This window comes from Accipiter gentilis, chromosome 4, assembly GCF_929443795.1.
Source record: "Accipiter gentilis chromosome 4, bAccGen1.1, whole genome shotgun sequence".
Taxonomy (NCBI): domain Eukaryota; kingdom Metazoa; phylum Chordata; class Aves; order Accipitriformes; family Accipitridae; genus Astur; species Astur gentilis.
This window is the reverse complement of record NC_064883.1, coordinates 24,607,401-24,626,317: the sequence shown is the minus strand read 5'-3', so window position 1 is coordinate 24,626,317 and position 18,917 is coordinate 24,607,401. Positions and strand designations below refer to the sequence as shown.

The 18,917-nt window shown below is 36.9% G+C and overlaps 1 protein-coding gene across 3 annotated transcripts in view; it reads left to right on the top strand.

Moving 5' to 3' along the window:
- MINDY3 (MINDY lysine 48 deubiquitinase 3) overlaps nucleotides 1-18,917 on the top strand; it is a 59,918-nt gene that overhangs the window by 16,076 nt on the left and 24,925 nt on the right. For 2 of the 3 annotated variants that reach the window (XM_049798494.1, XM_049798497.1), the window contains exons 6-10: nucleotides 1,870-1,984; nucleotides 2,431-2,504; nucleotides 2,960-3,039; nucleotides 8,969-9,039; nucleotides 11,326-11,406. In XM_049798494.1, the coding sequence (XP_049654451.1) occupies nucleotides 1,870-1,984; nucleotides 2,431-2,504; nucleotides 2,960-3,039; nucleotides 8,969-9,039; nucleotides 11,326-11,406 (421 nt within the window). The remainder of the gene's footprint in view (nucleotides 1-1,869; nucleotides 1,985-2,430; nucleotides 2,505-2,959; nucleotides 3,040-8,968; nucleotides 9,040-11,325; nucleotides 11,407-18,917) is intronic. The other variant, XM_049798496.1, reaches the window with a different exon arrangement.

The following is an 18,917-nucleotide window of genomic DNA, read 5'->3' as shown; positions in this document are numbered from 1 at the left end:
CAATATTTTGAAGTTACGCTAAAATTCACAGCCCTGAAAGGGGTATCTTGAGGAACTTTGTGTGTGTTATGCATCAGGTTAAACTTGGATTTCAAGTTTTGGTTTGGGGGTTTTGGTGGTTTTTCTTTGCATTTTACCATTTAAAATGGAATATCATTTTGACCATAAGCATCAGGCTTTAAAATAAAACTGGAGCAATGTAATGTGCTAAATTGGCCAAATAACTTGTGCATTTCAAGTATATGAACACAGCGAATTAAGATTCATACTTAAGTTAAAGATGTTAATCATCAGTATTTATACATAGTCTTCAGAGGTGATTCTACCTGAAATACTTGATCTATATACTGAGAAAAAATTGTCATCTAGTATTTTACCTGATTTGAGACAATGTAAGAAACATTTATAAAACCGTTTCATATAGAAGGCTGATTTTTGTTTCATACTTTGAACACTGTTCTCTTTTCAGGGTGTAAATATGCAGTTTACAGTTCTATTGAGTTTATCTTTAAACATAACAGCCTTTTATTTTCGCAGTGCAGAGTAGTAATCATTCTACAAAGAAATCCCCAAAGATGAAATAAAGAGCAACAGAATTTCAAAAAACACTTGAGATGGAAAATGTTGCTAATTAGAACTGAAATAACTACTGCTTATTATATCATTAGTAATTATAGGTTTTTTTCTTTAAACCCATTGTCATATGAGGAAAGAAGAAAGAGGAGAATATAAAATCTTTGTAACCTTATCTAATCAAAACACTAATTTCCTGCCCTCCCCCCGCCTCCCTCCGAGTCTTTCTCACTGGAAATCAGTGCTCTGGCATATGCCTTTCAAGCAAATTGAGTGATGGATTTCAGAACTGACTTTTTCTTGCATACCTTGTATGCCATGTATAGTCTGTTGATAATGAAAGGTGGTTTAAAAATCACAAGAGTTAGCCAGAGTAAACCCATCTATGGATATATTTTTGCAGATGTTTGTTTCTGTTTTAAACAAGACTTACTAAAAGTGTGCAAGAAATCAAAAAGAAAGTAATACACCTAAGTTTGTGGAAGATAAGCAGAGTGTGTGATGTAGTTTGAATTACTTAATAAAAACTAATGTTCATGTTCTGAAAAGCAGTATTTAGCTCTAAATATCCCAAGAAATAGAAAGTGTAATACTGCACTGGAATCCTGATGGATCTCTTAATTTTCTCTGGTTTTATTTTACTTTTTTTCTTTCTAAACATGATCACCTGGTGTTACCTTATCATCCAGGCAGCAACCCTATTATACAACCAGCTAATCTCCCAAATGTTAGTGTACCACTCATGGTTTTGAACAGTTTGCTTTTCCCAAAGCTAGAGTCTAACAAAATCAGATTCTCATGGGAAATGTAATAATGACTTTGAAAGCCTGAAAGATAGTCTTACCTGGTTAAGTGGAAGGTTTTTTTCCTCCACTGTTCATGGACTGACTGTCTTTCAGAACACTCTATAACGCAAACATTATTTTGGTGACATACAGTCTATTCGCAATTTCAGTAACAGTATTTTGTAGAATTACTGGTTCAAGCCACTCAGCTCTTTCAGAAGGGTATGTAACTTTATGGTTAGTGTTTGCATATACAAACTGTTTATTTTTGCACATTGCTCCAAAATTATTTATCTTCTTCTGATGGGTAAATACTGATGACTCTATGGCAGTTACAGTAACTCAACAACAGCTGCTGTGTCATTCTGTATATAATACCAGATTTACTCTGCTTTTACTTGGACATATTCATGTTAGGTATTAGTACTTCTTGTTTCTGCTTTGTGACACTATTCTAATGCTTCATCTAAATACAGTCTCCTTTTCTGTTGTTGTTTTTTTTTCTATTTAGCAAACAAGCATTCAAAAGCTTCCCTGAACTGAAGGATGCAGTTTGGGATCAATATTCAGTGTGGACAAACAGATTTGGAGTATTGCTCTTCCTGTATTCTGTAATACTGACAAAGGTTTGTGGGTTGTTTGATGGGTTTTTGTGTCTGTGTGTTTTGTTTCTTCGTTAAGAGAAAGTTTGATCATGTAAGCCTTTTTCTGTAAAAGGTGAACACTAAACTATTAAACTAAGTAAAGTGTAGATGAATGGATAGAATGGTATCTTCGTTCATGTTGCAGTACATTTCCAGGATAAAAACTTGAAAAACTCGGGGGGTTTTTTTGGGGTTTTTTTGTTTTGTTTTGTGGTTTTTTTTTTTTTGCCTTCTGATCTGTGAATATTACAGATTTTGGAAACATCCTTCCTTGTATATCCCTAATATCTCTTATCAAGAGAGAGGAGCGTGTTTAGGTATCAATTAATCTAAGAATATCAACCTAATGTTTTACTATTGCATTCTGTTGTTATAAATGTTGCAATTCATTCCTTAAGAGAGCAAAAATGTTTGTAATTTTTATGCAGGGTATTGAAAACATCAAAAATGAAATTGAAGATGCAACTGAGCCATTGATAGATCCTGTTTACGGTCATGGAAGGTAAGCTGCAAAATATGGTTGTTACCACATAAAATAGATTAGTGGGCTAATTTTTTGTTTCTGTAACTGATCATTCTTTTAGGAAATTATTGAGATTACGACAAAGATCCAATTACAACTTTATAATAGCTAAAAGCAACACTTAACATAGTGTGTCTTTGTCACTGCTTACTTGATTTAGTGCATCAGTTCTGAGGAAATGCTTCTGTTATTGCTGAATTTTCAAAGGAATAATTCTCAAATTCAGTGCTACATTTTTATATCAAGTTGGTTGAAAGAGCGGAGATCATATTAGCGTCGCTGAATTACAAATACACGCTAATTAAAGGAACATAGAGAATGTCTGCTTAACTGTTTGCGTAATAGAATAATTTTTTTCATTTGTTAGAGAGAACCACTTTTTCAGAAATAAATTCTAAGTTCCTGTTAATAGTTTATTTCTTTCTGTTATGTAGCCAAAGTTTGATTAACCTCCTGTTGACGGGGCATGCTGTTTCTAATGTGTGGGATGGAGACAGAGAATGTTCAGGAATGAGTAAGTTGTTTATAGTTTATGCTTGTTCATAATTTTTATGCACTCTGAGATGCTAACCTACAGATTTGGAGTATGCTCTATTCCTGTTTTGATAGTCTCCTTGTTTACTGTCCTTGGATTTAAGCAGACCTCAAATGGAAATAAAACATACTTGCACAAAAATTGTTGATGTTAATTATCAGTGAATACAGGATTGTCAGCTACAGGTTGAAATTATAAGGTACCTGATGGCCGGGATGATGGAAGGGAGTGCGGTCTCTGCAAGTTGGGAAGGTTGGTCAATACACTGAAGACAGGGCCACTATTCAGAGCAGCCACATCAGGCTAGAGAATTGGGATGATAGGAATCTCATGAAATTCACCAAAGTCCTCCATCTGGGCTGGAATAAGCCTGTGCAATAGCACAGGGCAGCACTGACTGGCTAGGAAGCAGATTTGTAGAAAAGGACCTGAGGTCCTTGTGGGCAGTGAGTTGCATGAATAATCAGTGTGTCCTTCTGACAAAGAAGGCCAGCTGCATCTTGGGCTACATTAGGAGGAGGATAGCCAGCAGGTGGAGGGAAGTGATTGTTCTTTCCCTCTATATGGCACTTGTGGGACCACCTCTGGAGTGGTGTGTCCAGTTTTGGGCTCCCCAGTACAGGAAAGACATTGACATAGCAGAGTGAAGCCAGTAGAGGGCCACCAAGGTGATTAGGGGGCTTTTGTGGGTTTTGCATTTCATCTTAGAGAAGATGATCTGAAAGCAGGAGCACTTTGAATTCTGAAGTGTTCACATCCTCTCTCCCACTGCTGCAAAGTCCATCTCGGGTTCATCAGCATGTTTTCTACAAGGATTTTCCATCATCTAAATAATCACTGCAAATACTGACTTGAACTGAGGTTCAAGACCTGATTCAAAATGCTCTGGTTTGAAAATGAACAAGTAGTTTAATCTCCTTTGAGGCTTTTTAACCTTCCACTTGATTGTGATTCTATACAGGCTGTACTTCAGCATCAGACTTCTCAGAATGTCATTTGGCTATTGTATCTAACTCTTCTCACCCCTATTTGGTAGACTTTTTATCAGGGCATCTAGATTCAATTATTGTAGTCTATTATTGTTGAGCCTCTATTGGACGATTTTTTTTTTATTATTATTATTTTTTTGTCCTTCCTAGTGTATGCAAATTGATTAGTAATTTGTTTCAAGACCCTTTGGAGGTTAAAGTCATCTTTTCTCCTGGGTTTTTCCTCTAGCTTTTGTTGTTGGTTTTGTTCGGTTTAGTACCCTGTTTTCCCTTTTCTAGTCTCCTGACACCTCCTTTATTTTTGATATGTAAGGTAATCGTTAATGGTTCAGAGACTTATTTTGTCTAGCTACTTAAGTGTTAAATAATGAATTTCATTAGGATCTGCAAACTTGAACACATCTGTCTTATTCACAGGTTTTTAGCCAATTTTATTCTTTTTTTACACCTGACACCATTATCTCATTGTTAATATTGGGTATACGACATCATTTACCTTTTTGTGAATTAAAGCAAAGATGGCTTTGAATACTTGTATTTTCTTTGTATCATTTAATTTTGTGTTTTATCGGTCAATTCCTACCCTGATTCATGCTGCATGTACAGAATGTTTTTGTCATTTATATCCCCTCTTTCTAACTGAAATTTGTTGTAATTAACCTTCCTAGTTTTATCTGTATGTTCTCTTCAGTATTTTTAATTTTCTCTTTTTGATTTTTAAATTATGATTTATCAATCTGAATTGTTAGATTGTGATCAAGCAATCTGAATTGTTCTTGCAGCTTTCCTTTACATTGGGATAATTTGCTGTTCTACAATTTAATATAACTTTTTTTGAAATCTTGCAATTAATTCTGTCATTTGTCTTTCAGATTATCTTTCTGGTAGACCTTATTCATTAGTTATCCAAGTTGGATTTTTTTCTTTTCTGGGAATACTGAACTCTCTTTGCACACAGTGATAATCCACATTTAGGTTCTCAGTAAATTCTGCCCTAAAAATCCAGAACCAGAACTCCCATAGAAACATCTGTCTCTTTTTGGGGGGAGAGGAGGAGCGGAAAATAATCTTTAGTATATCTTAAGAATCTGGTATTATGTGTCTTGTTAGTTTTTCACCAGTCAAATAATTGGATTTGACTGCTGTCAGGAGCCTTCCGTTTTCTTCAAGTCTTTGGGATAATTATAGTCAAAACCAGCTTATTCACTGTCTTCATTCTGTAATAAGTATCTGTTACAAAGTAATTTGTGTGGTCTACTAGCCTGTACTGTTCACAGCTTCTTAGGCAAGACTGAATTTTGGATATTGTCACGTTTCCTTTATCTGTCAATCCTTTTTGTCATCTTTTCTTTTCTCCTTCAATCATTTCTGCTGCATTTTGACTCTCTTTGGCTGTAGCCTTCAGCTTCCTTTCTGCCAATGCGATGAGTTTCTCATGTAGAAGGGCTGCAGGTGTCAAAATAACAAGAACTGAATGTGTTTGCTGACTATTTTCTGAAGTTGGCTTTAGGTATGTTTTTCTGGTTTGGTTACTGCTCACTTGCCTTAAATTCCTCTGGTCAAGTGACTACAAGTTGGAAGGTTTGACATTAATATTGTACAGAGTTGATTGCCAGTGCTGCTTGATTTTTCCATGTGTAAACATAATGGGAAGAGATTTTGGGTGCTTCTGTAATTAGGTGTAATCAGTAGGTGAAGTTCCGAAACTGGGGCGTGGAAAGGTATCCCTGAGCATGGGGGGAAAGGTGGTGCTAAGGAACTGCAGAAAGCAATAGATGGATGTGGTTCATGGCGTATTTGCAGATGCAGCAATGAAGCAAGAGTGAGAAGATTCAGCCGCAATGCAGGAACAGGAAAAGTGCTAGATAGGTGATGCTGTTATCATAAGTAAACACATTTACTAAATTGAATTTTCAAAATGGCACTTGCCTTACGGTTTTATTCAGAAGTTATGTAAAGCCATTTACATCTTGTTCAACTGTTTAGATAAGCAATTTTTAATTAATAAGTAAATCTTTAAAATAATTTTAAAACCCTTTTAAAGGTACTGTCAGTGATTTTATCAGTGACAAAGAACATACTGAATTACAAACTTGAGGAATTACCAGGTAGTTTGCAGATTATACTCAGAGCTCTGACTCCTACAGTATTGCATATTTTCCAAATAGGGTAGGAGTTATTAACTGGAATTGTTCTTGGCCACCACTGGTACAAATACCAGTGAAATGATCCCTCTTCCTTGACTATGTACATATTCCCCTTTAAACCTTTCTTCTTATTCTAATCTCTTGTCTTGCCACAGCAATCCACAGTAGGAAGATACAGGGAGGTAGATTGTTGTTGTTGTTGCCTTTTTTAAAGACTGTCATTCTTACGTGAAGTGTAGTAATTTAGTATACAAATAATGCTGTAATTGCATTTTCCAAGTAGCGCCAAGAATTCGTGGTGTTTCATGTTGTCACTAGGTGGCGGTATTCTGATACAGTTGGTAACTGTCCTTATGTTTAAAAACCATCCTTAGTCTGGGCCTGATTTGTTTTGTAAACGCTCCAGTTTTCTCTCTTTTTAGAAATTTGAATACTTTGCAAAAGTGCTTTTCAAAAAAGGAGAAACAAACTTTCAGACCAGAGGCATACATACTGATTTTCTTAGACGATCTTTGGTGTTACCAGATCTCATCCAGGTGTTTTTTTTTTCTTCCTCTGGGGTGAGGGTATTCACAGGGATGAACTTTGATTTAGGGCAGCTAGTGTCTGTTTGTTTCCTTGTAAGTCATCTGTGAGTGATTTTTGCTTTTGTGTCTGTCTTCTCTGTTGACTAATTCTGAAGGAGGCATTGGTACACAGTTACTACAGGCTAAAGTTAACCTAATAGCTTTCAGATACACAATCAGTGTAGCTTGACTACTAGCTTTTCAGGATATTCACACTCTGTGGCTACTGTCGTAGCCAGGATCCCAGCTCTCTCTAGTTATCAGTCAGAGTTCTTATCTAGTTATCTGTCAGGGGAATAAAATACTTAATTATCTGATTTTTTTTTTCTGAATAATTTTCTGAATAGTAAGTATTATTTATATGTTACTTTACTATTCTGTTCCAAGGATCAGCTTCTAAATCTGAAGCCTTTGTTTAGCAGACTGAACTTTACATTGATTGTTGTTAATGATTTTAAAGAAATACATGTGATGTGTTAAAATTATTTCTTTAATGTACTATTGCTTACTTCTGCCATTTGTTTCCCTTTATTGCACATATAAATGTGCTATTTCTGAACAACAGCTATTCCCTAGTTTGAAGGATTCTTCACTAGTTTTTTGAATTGGGCTAGCTCTCTTGCCCTCAGCTCAAAGAAAAGATTAATTGTTTCAGCGTATGGCAATTTATAGCAACACAGCTATAAGCCACTGAGATAACAGGGTTCTGCAAAGTATTATCTATGCACCCCCAAATGTTTTAATTCCAAGCAGGTTTGAAGATAATCCTTGAAAGCACAGTTTCAGATCAAAGAACACTGCACTGCAAAGGCAACCTTTTAATATGTATAGCTGACAACTCTAAGGAAGGAGTTGTACTTCCAGGCCACAAAGGTAGTGAACAAGCTAGTGTTTGTAAGTTTTTTGGGTTTGGTTTTTTGGAGTTGGGGGTTTTTTTGCTTAACATTACAGGAAAAAGTTAAACCATTACTATAATAACTGTTCTGCGCTGTTGCAAAATTCAGTGAGGTAAACTTGGAAGTTGGTGAAGGGAGCATGGCATACCATGCCTAGTGCCGTGAGTTACAATGAAATGCAGAGTTGATTTCTGGAAGTCAGAAATCTTTTAAATTTAGAACTGTTTCTTTCACTTGCTATGGTCCTGAAGCTTTAGCCCATGGATAAAGACATTATAGTTTTATGCTGTTGTACGTGAATGATCAATGTTAAAAAAATAGTTGAGAGTGTTTTAGAGGGAACTTTCAAATACAAAAGTCAATGTTCCCTGAAAAAAGGAAATACAGGGCTTGTTAAATTAATCACGGTGTATGTTCTCATGTGTATTTGCAGGATCAGGTACGTACTGCTCTTTGTTTAGGCAATGTTTGGGGACCTAGCAGAGCTCTTCCAAGTAGACAGTACTTGCACTGTTGAGAAGATATATATGTAAGCCCAGAGCTTCTTCAAATGCTTATGATTATAACTAGTTTCTAAGCTTGAATTTTTAAGTACTTTCTCATTCTTTATTAGAGAGCCTCAAATAAGGCTCTCTAAGTGTTCTTCCAATCAGTAGTACATAAATATTTCAGTTATTCCTGACAGCTCTGTGTGTTTGAGAGCTGTATGATACATTAAGTGGAAGTCAGTACAGAAAATCAAACTGAGTGAATGCTTTCTTTCCCAGTAGCAAAACTATTATTGGCAGAATTATGTTTTATTATTTAGAATGTGAAATGATTAAAAGAAATATGGCTAGGGAACTCAAAAAAAAAAAAAGGGAGGAAGGAAAGAAAAATACATGTATGCATATATACTGTTTTCCCTCCTTCAAGATAGCTGTTTTTTTCTCATATTTTTCTGAGAATACTTTTGGTGTAAGTTACAAGTGTTTAATCTACTAAATCCAACAACTTTTGAAAAGAAGCTATGAAAAGCAAACTTTTAAACCATCCCTTGGGCTCTTCTTATTTTATAGAGAAGGAAATTATTAAACCTTGAGTTTAGGGGTAGTATGCTAAAGTACACCCACTGAGGACGTGACCCACAGATTTCAAAGGCAGAAGGTTGGCTATTGTTTTTTGACTATACCTTGATGATTTGCCATTGTTGCTAAAACTGCATGACTTTTAAAACTGTTGTTACTTGACCAATTTTGAAAGTAAAAAAATAGCTTAAAAGAGGCTTCGCAGATTTTTCTTGAATAAATTTTCTGTTTTGTTTTGAACAGAACTTCTTGGTATACATAAACAGGCAACAGTAGGCTTTTTGACATTGATGGAGTCTCTGAGATATTGTAAGGTAAGCTGTTTTCTACTGTATTGGGTTTGCATGGCAAGGTTTTGGTAGCGGGGGGGCTACAGGAGCGGCTTCTGTGAGAAGCTGCTGGAAGCTTCCCCTGTGTCTGACAGCCAGTGCCCACCGCTGGCCAAGGCCGAGCCCATCAGCAACAGTGGTAGTGCCTCTGGGATAACCTATTTCAGAAGGGGAAAAAATTGCGCAATAGAAACTGCAGCCACTAGAGAGGAGTGAGAACATGTGAGAGAAACAGCCCTGCAGACCCCAAGGTCAGTGAAGGAGGGGGAGGAGATGCTCCAGGCACAGGAGCAGAGATTCCCCTGCAGCCGGTGGTGAAGACCATGGTGAGGCAGGCTGTCCCCCTGCAGTCCAGGGAGGTCCACGGTGGAGCAGATATCCACCTGCAGCCCGTGGAGGACCCCACGCCAGAGCAGGTGGGTTCCCGAAGGAGACTGTGACCCCGTGGGAAGCCTGCACTGGAGCAGGCTCCTGGCGCAGGACCTGTGGCCCCGTGGACAGAGGAGCTTACGCTGGAGCAGGTTTTCTGGCAGGACTTGTGACCCATGCTGCAGCACTCTGTTCCTGAAGGACTGCAGCCCGTGGAGGGGACCCACACTGGAGCAGTTTGTGAAGAACTGCAGCCCATGGGAAGGACCCACTTTGGAGAAGTTCTTTGAGGACTGTCTCCCGTGGGGGGGACCCCACGCTGGAGCAGGAGAAGAGTGTGAGGAGTCCTGCCCCTGAGGAGGAAGGAGGGGCAGAAACCTGTGATGAATTGACGGCAATCCCCATTCCTTGTCTCCCTGCACCGCTGGGGGGGGAAGATGTAGAGAAAATCAGGAGTGGAGTTGTGCCTGGGAAGAATTGAGGGGTGGGTGGAAGGTGTTTTAAGATTTGGGTTTATTTCTCATGATCCTACTTGGATTTGATTGGTAATAAACTAAACTAATTTTCCCAAGTCAGTCTGTTTTGTCCGTGACAGTAATTGGTTGAGTGATCTCTTCCTGTCCTTATCTTGACTCACGAGCCTTTTGTTACATCTCCTCTCCCCTGTCCAGCTGAGGAGGGGCAGTGACAGAGCAGCTTTGGTGAGCTCCTGGTGTCCAGCTAGGGTCAACCCACCACATCTACATAATTTAAAATTTTTTCTTTCATTAACGTGTTGTGGGCTTCTTTGACAGTATTACTGAAAGCGTCACTGTGTACAATTGGAGATATTAAAGAACTTTCAAAGTATGCTCAAATTGAACCTGAGGATAATACCATATTAAGTCAGATACATGATAAAATTGTTAAATGCATATTATTGACTAAATGTTATTTGATGCTATTTACATTAGAACTTTACTGCACCAATTTAATATAGCTAGTTAGAAGCTTATGTTTTTACTAAAATAATGCTTAATGCAAGTTATGTAGATGGTTATAGAACTGTGAAGTCCCAAACTGGCTTGCTATTGTGCATATTGCAGTTTTATTGTTCTCTTTTTATGCTATTACTGTCTTCCATTTAAAACAAATAGCCAGAAGTAAAAATGGTAAAACTACTAAGTAAATGTATTCTAAATATAATATATCGAAGACCTAAACGTTACTGTCAGTGAACACCTGAAAGTAACTGAAATGCAACCTAGTCCATATTGTTTCTTCGTGTTGTGACACAGAATTTCTTGATTTAAAGTTTTTATTTGAGAAGTTTTGTGCTTTACAGATACTGCTTTTGAAACAGCATTAATACTCAATTTCAGAAGGCTTTTTGGTTGTTCCTTGCTTTCTTTTCAATCTATTGAATTCCTTTAACATAGCTCAAGATTAAAAAGGATTATGTAGTTTGCAGTACATTGGTGTATTGACTATAACTAACTGTCCATTTATTAAATATATGCCAATTCTGAATTGATTTATCCCAAACCAGCTAATAAGTCAAGTGGACTTCTACCTCATTTAGCATTTGATTATAGTATTGTTAAGCATAGGAGTACCTACTCATGTGCAGTGTTTGCAGCATGTCTCCTGGGTTGAAGTAAGGGATATTGTTGATACTACAACCTCACTGATGTCTTATGTCAGTTAATTATCACAAGCTATGTTGTTTTCCAAGTCAAACAGGAATCAGTGATCAAAATTAGAATCCAAGTATTTTACATGGTTTTGTCATTTTATTGAACGTTTTATATTAGTTTTCAGAGCAGTTGGGACTCCACTAACTGAATTGTCATTAAATTCATCACTAACTAGATGAGTTTTCTGGGTTTGCTTTGTGTTTCTGATTTTGTTATACCTTTTTAGGTTGGCTCCTATTTGAAATCTCCAAAATTTCCCATTTGGATACTTGGCAGTGAAACACACCTCACAGTCTTTTTTGCCAAGGTATGTTAGATGTAATTTTTGGTAACCTCAGGCAGATAAACACCACATAAATTAAATTTCAGATCTTGCTACAATGTGAGTTTCATGTGGCTTTAATGTAAAAATGTAGTCACCAAACCTTTTAATTAAGCCTTCCCTCGAAGGCAGTTTTTCACATAGTTTAATGATATCTTATAAATTTTAGTCAAGTCTTTCGGTTCTAGTTTAATTTATTGGGCTGGGGGAGGGTATGCGTTAGAATACCATAATTGGCATAAGTACTGTCTTAAATTTCTATAGTGCAAGAGAGAGATAAAAAGGAAGTAGTTATGTGTAGGTACCTGTTAGCTCCCTGACAATACTTTCACAATTTTTAATCTGTAACCATAGTTTGTTGTTCTAGATAAAAAATAGATATCAGGACTGTTAGGATAATTCCTTATATTTATTCTACCAGATATGTACTGTAATCTGTGAAACATACAAAATGCTTTTGAGAGGAGTTCTCAGTTTAAAATCTTAGACTAAGTTTTCTGAGGAGACACTTCCTGTTTCTTTAGTTGAAGATTGTAAGTTGTTTTCCTTATATTTTTTTATTTCTGTAGAACACTTCTGATTAAAAATATTTATTGAAAATAATAATTACTTACTAGTACATTTATTAGTACTTATTAGGAATGAACTTTCCTGTACTTAGTATCTCGCAAATGAATGAATATTTTAGGTACACATTTTGAAAGTAAGTACTAGAACATATGACAAAGTTAAAGCCATAATTTCTTGAGCTGCTGAATTTCCTTAAGGAAAATGACCTAATCTTTAAAAAAAGAACACAAAACCTAAGGTTTTTCTTATAAAAACAAACAGACAAACCCCCACAATACATTGCAAGTGTATGTGTAGCAGTATTTCTTTACCTTCAAACTTAAATTTAAAAATCCTTTAAATTAATTAGTCTGTGTTGCACATTGAATATTTTTTTGCAGATTCTGATGCAAATGCTATAGTAGAACTTCCCAGGAATTCCCTGATAAATGCTCTTTCTTCCCTACTCCATGGTAATAGAAAAATTGTTACCTTCCTTTGAATGTTTGTTTACTGCCTTACTCTCTCCCCAGTCTTTCCTAGTAAAGCTTTTTTTATTTCAATTTTGAAAATTTATGCACAGTTTTTCTGAATTATACCATTGAAGTCGGTACTTTGTTGTATAGAGAGCAGTCTGATGCCAATAGGCCTAATCACTCCATTATACAAGTCAAGTGTACCTGTCCAGAATGCTAATACACCTTCTAATGTTTTTTGTCTACAGTGACCATTTCCAGGTACAAATCCATTTCTAATGCTCTTCTTTTAGGAAGTTGAGGGCTGTTTGCTGGGTTTAAAGTAACTGGGTATCAACATCTGGTGCCTCCGATACAGCCTTGTTCCTCTTTCTTCATTGAACTCCGCTTAGGCTGTGGAAAGCTTCACCTTGTGATTAATACCTTAGGAACTAAAAAGCAGGAAAAGGAAGCAACATGGGCTTGGCAAATAATTTCCTAGAAATTTTTTTGATGAAAAGAAGCAGGAGCTGAAGGTGTGTAAAAGTTCTGAGAGTCCTTGAATTTGAATGTCTGACCTCACCCTTTCTAAAGTAAAGGTTGCTGAGCATTTCAGGTGGAGCAGAGATGTCAGCTACAGTGGAAATATGAATCATGTCGGCAATCCATTATTTTATCAATTGAAGCTACATGCCAAAAACTACAGGAAGAAACTTGAATTCATTGCCAATGGTTAGTCATCAAGTTGTTAAAGTAGTGTTTGCTTGATACTGAGGATGTAACTTCTAGCTTGATAATGAGTTTGACTATATGAGAAAGAAATCTTCTGAATGGAAAGAGGAAAATAGACTGTGGAGCCAAAAGCAGTGCAGATTAAGTTTGAAAAAAACAAATACAACTTTAATTCTTTCAAGCTGCATATGATTTACAGGAGCCTAAATGCCTATGTTTAAATAGAAAAAACATTAGGCAATTTTTAAGCAGAATAGTAGTCACTTTTGTAATTAGCTGAATAATTGGGCCTAAAAACATAGAAAAAGCTGACCTTCCTAGGCTACTGTCACTATGGACAAGCAGCATGGGGAAATTAGGGAACGGGACAGAATTTTCATTGCTATTTTGAGGACTTTTCTTGAGCATGGAGGTTCAACAAGTAAAAGGTTTTACTCAAATTCTGCATACCACCTTACTCAAAGAAGGTTGGCTGCTGTTCTTTAGTACTCAGGTGCTTCACTCAGATTTTTACATTTGATGTGGAGTACAGCTATAAACATTGTTCTCTTAACTGTGGAATGAACGATCATCCACCTTGCTTTTCTATCTCAGAACATTTTGAATTAAATCCCATAGACACGTATTGCTGTCTGCCAGAATATATTTGCATTACTTTAAATGTGGACCATTCTGCTGTAGCTGTGATTTTCAGATAAATGTTTTTCAGTCATACTTTCTAAAATAAATAAATCTGTCCATAGCTGCCATTCTAAAACTTTCCACATTTTCAGTGGATTTTAATGAATGGGCAAAATGCAGCACAGCACAGCTGAAGATCACACTCGCAGCTTAAAGTGAAAATAAAAAAATGAACTAAAACATGTAATTTGCCTTAAATTCTCTTGTAACTGCTGCTGCATGAAATAGCCTTAAACAGTGACACCTGAGTCAATTCCTAGTTTTATCAAAAGTCTACCAGTGAGTCAGCATTTGTCCCATTACTAAAATAATAGAAATTTTATTCTGTCTGCATGGACTTTATCTCCACATCTTGATTGTCAAAACTCATTTGGTATGTAGGGCAATGTTATCAATCTCATTTTACTACAAGGAATTGGAGGTAGAAAGAAATAACTTGAAGAAATAATTTCTTCCTTAAACCAGCAATCTTGATGGAAGCACATTTTATTGAAGAGAGTATCAGTAGTTTTTCTTCCTGGGACTTAGCTGAGCTGTCACCAGCCAAACAGTTATTTACATTTAGATGTTTCGGAGGCAACCATGCAGACACAACAAGTTGAAATGCAGTGGATAGTCTTCTATACAAAACATGGAAGCATGAGAATACTCATCACAATGTTTTGATCCACTATCATCCACTTCAGTGGAAGTGTTCTTTCTAGATGAAAGAAAATAGAATCTGGAAACATCTGAAATGAAGCTTCACCTTACATCTGCCATATTTTAATTTCTAAGGTAGACTGTATTGAGCAAAAATAGTACAGCTTGGTCTGCAGATGAGTATGTAATGAAGTTGGAAAGGACATAAAAACATCTGTATTACCTAAATAGTTAGTTCTTCAGCACTGACACTTACATGTATCATAACAGAGCTGAAAAAACTTGTTGTGAATAGTTGGGAGGGGGGACAAATGTTAGCAGGGAACCATAATTAGTACCAGCATATTTTTTTCTTTCAATTACAACTGTGTGTGTTTAAGGCCAGAAAGTTGCTTAATGCTCAGCAATCCAAATTTAACATTTACTGAAGAAGTAAGGGTGGCTATTACTCCTAGTGGCCATAGACTCTGCATCTGCAACAAGGTAGATCTTCCCTGAAAAGTGAGTATGTAGGATCTTCACAGGCAACTAAATCCAAGCAGCCATCATTTCTGCCTCTCCCTGCCCTCCCTGCCTTTCAGTGAATAAGAAAACTTCCAAATGGCCTCAGGCCAACAAAAACAAACAAGGAGGCTTTCATCTGACACACTAAGTATCCCTGCATGCTCTGTCAGATGGTGCTAAGGCAAATAGACAGTATTGTAAATGTCCTCTAAAAATCAACTTTAAAGTTATGGTTTGGTTTTGGGGTTGTTGGTTTGTTTTTTTAATGTAGGGAAAAGACAGAGTGAGAAGTGGGGCAGCTCTAAATTACTTAATATAGGGATAAGGCTGTGATGCTCTGGATCAAATGCTATATGGTCAGTTCTTTGTTATTTTTATGATACTCATAACGTAGGAAGTTATGACAAGCTGAGACTATTCAGAACTTTAAGGAATGTCAAAGTGCGGTCAGACACTGTATAAAAGAATACCAACAGATTGAAATGTTAAATGAAATACAACAAGAAAATGTTTCAGCGCAAACAATAGGAAACACAACAGCAGATTAATAGCTGCTTTCTAAATACTATCTGCTGACATGCAAATTCACAGGGTCTGGAATTTTGAATTCAGACTCTTTGGAAGTGAAAACACAGCATGGAATGAGTGTCTGTCTGGTGACTTCAGGTGATTGAAACCAACCGTGGGGAGACTTTGGAGCTGTGTAAGTTTTTCAGAAACTCCCTTAGTCTGTTCCCTTTTCTTGGAGCACACAGGCCACAACAGAATCGACTATCCATGTTCAGCTACAGCATTGTAGCATTCATAGTCTTGAAGAATCTGATAAGCAGAGGAGAGTGCTGGCTGAGACATCTGAATAAGTTACAAATTACTGTTTTTCAAGGAAAGTGTGCCTGTTCTGCTGTGTTGGGACTGTACTTATGGTTTCAGATTACATTTATTTATTTTTCTAACTTTGATCACTGTAACCTGTTCTAAATATTCTCAGGGCCTTTCTTCAGCATCCTTGATAGTATTGTCTCTCAGAAGAAAGAACATTCACTTCTCTTCCTAAACAATCTTTTTCATCAAAGTTCAACAGAGGGACACCTGAGCAAACACTGACACTGCTATAGGAGATCCTGAATTTGGGTCAGTGGTGTTTACCAGAACTGGGCTAAGGGGGAGTGTTATTGGGTACAGCATTTAATCTCAGAACACCAACAGAGAATGTCAATGGCCGTGAAAGAAAATAAGGTGCATGTGTAAAAATTCAACCATTACTAGTATGTGTCAACAACTCTGGTATCTGCAAAAGTAACCTATGTATATCCAAATAAATTGTACTTATCCTTTAACTTAGGAAATCTACTTTGGGAAGGTAGTGAAAAATATCTACAGACTTCCTTCTGTTTTTTGCTCCCATGACTGGCGAATGCAGGTAATCAAATTTTGAAAAAGTCTTTCTTCATCAGAGAAGAAATCAGAATTGGATTTTGAAGAATTCCACTTCAGGAAATGGTTACAGAGTGTGTGGTTTCAGAGTCTTTAGTTTCTGTGAGTAAGTGGAATTCATTCTGGTTGGGACAGTCTGGATATCTAATAGAAAGAATATAGATGTGTGAGGCAACTGCAGAAATAACTTCTGGGATAAAGTAGGTTTAAATTTTCTGTGTGCTGATTAAGAACAGGGAGACAAATGCTGCTCTGTTCTTGACAATAGCTCTGACATGGCTAAATCAAGAGCTCTTTTCTGAGGGAAGAGACCCCTTTAAAATGAACGTTAGAGCAGGGTGTTTCCTGTGGGATCTGTGGGCCCCCAAAGAGCATTGAAGTTACTCTACTGATTGGTTTAAGCTTTATAGTGTAAATGCTATTGCTAAATGAATTTAAATTGTTCTGAGTAATGCAGTAGTTCATAAGGGTTGCTTTGTCCAAATAAGTTTCCTAGCAGAAAAGCCAACTTTGAGGTCTCATAGTTGGCACGGGGCACCTCAAAATAAAATTCTTCTGTAAGGTATCTACCCTGTTCTAGCTTTGCAAGATCACAGAGCATAACTATGAAACCTTTTTCTGCCCTTTGTGGGTCTGCTCCAATTTTACTTCCAGATGAATTTGTTCCTACTACAGATGTGTGATTCTTTCTATAAACAGGCACTTCTGGGCAGTTTGTTTATTTATTGTTTGTTTGGGAGGCATTCTATGGGAAAACTTGTGCTTTTGTCATTCATGTAAGTGACTTTCACACCAGGATTTATCCAAGTAGCTTCTAGATTTTGTCTAAACTTTTAATTGTAGTAAGAGACTTTATATGTGATACAACAGTGCACGGTGGCATATTTGTTTTTAGTGAAATAAGTTCATGACGTCAATTTACCCAAGTCATGGTGGCTCTATTTTCTCTAAAGATAACAAACCTGGAGTACTGTCATTTACGAAGTGTCTGTATTTCTATCTCTCTCTTTTTTTTTTTCTTTTTTTTTTTTTTCCTTTCATTAGAAATGTAGTTTTGGCTTTAAGTGGAGGTAGCTTTAATGAGAAACTTCAGCCATCATACAATTTTTTGCTTTGGTCAGGAGAAACATTTCTGTCTCCTTTTATTCTGTTTCCCACATTGTTGGAATGAGCAGTCAGCTGTGATAGCTGCAAAGAAAAATTGAATCTCTCTGTCTCCTCTTAGTTTTTGATGGTCTGTACTTCAACTGTACTAAAAGAATTTTTAAATAGTGGAGAAACCAAAGCACCTCGTAGTGGCTATACCAAGTTTCGACGGGACATGGTCTTTTTCATGTCTAGCACAAGGTTTGGGAAAGAAGAAAAGGTTGTGAAGAAGCCCAGGTATACCCCCTCCAATCCAAGAGTTAAAGAACTAATTTAGGTTTTGCCATGTCCTTGACATCCTTTCATTCCTGCAAAGTGTCTTGGAGAACTCTGGACTTGCAAGAAGAGCAGAGATATCCAGAGGATAACAAAGATTGAGTGGGAAGATTGAGGTGTACATATCTGTCGTTGGCAAGTGGGGCTGATCTGCAGAGCTAGACAGGGCTCACAGATCATTGTGCCATAAGAAATCCAGTAATAGATGTTGCAGAGGCCAAATCATATTCTAGTGCGGTAGACTGGAAACGCTGTGATTATGACATACATTATAACATGCTGAATCAAAGAGAGTCAAGAGGCTGTACTAAAGTTTTCAGGATTTTAGTGGGCCTGACTTGAATTTTCTGGTTTTGGGGTTGGTGATACAGGATCATCACTCCATCTTCCTGAGTCAGGTGGGATTCTGGTTACTCAGGACTTCGGGGTCTTTCAGGTATTATTAGAAGGATGGAGTGTGGTCTGAGTCCCTGCCACACAGTTATAAAGAGGCCTTGAAGTGGAGATCCAGCTATACAGATTTTATTTTTCTAGCCTAGTACAGTAACTAAAAATGTTGAGCTAGGAAGAGAAAGTCATAACGATAGGATCTAAGGTCACATGATTGACTTTTATCAAGACTGGAGTACAATAATATACCCATACATGTTGAGGAAATTGCATGTGAAAAGTATTAAAGAGCATTCTGGTGGTCTTCCAGTTCCTGAGGTTGGGTGGTAAAGAAGTTGATGTCTTTTGAACACTGGAGAAATGAATCTTTGGGCAGTGGTAGGCATTTTGACAATTTGTGGCAAAAACTCTGAAGTGAGAACATCTAGGTTAAGGTCCTGTAATGCTTGTATTGCTCTTCTCAGAAGAGCTGTACGTCCCATAATAATGAGTAGCAATTATGAGGACTTAGTGATCAGATCACAAAGAGGTAACTCAGTCATGAGGTTTTGCATTATTTGTTCTTAAAATTGAGACATAGAAATTGTAATGTAGAGGTCATTAAATTGAGAGACATAAGACTCTGAATGTTAATCTAATAAATTATTTGGGATTTACCATCCTAAAATAATTGTAGTCACTGTGTTT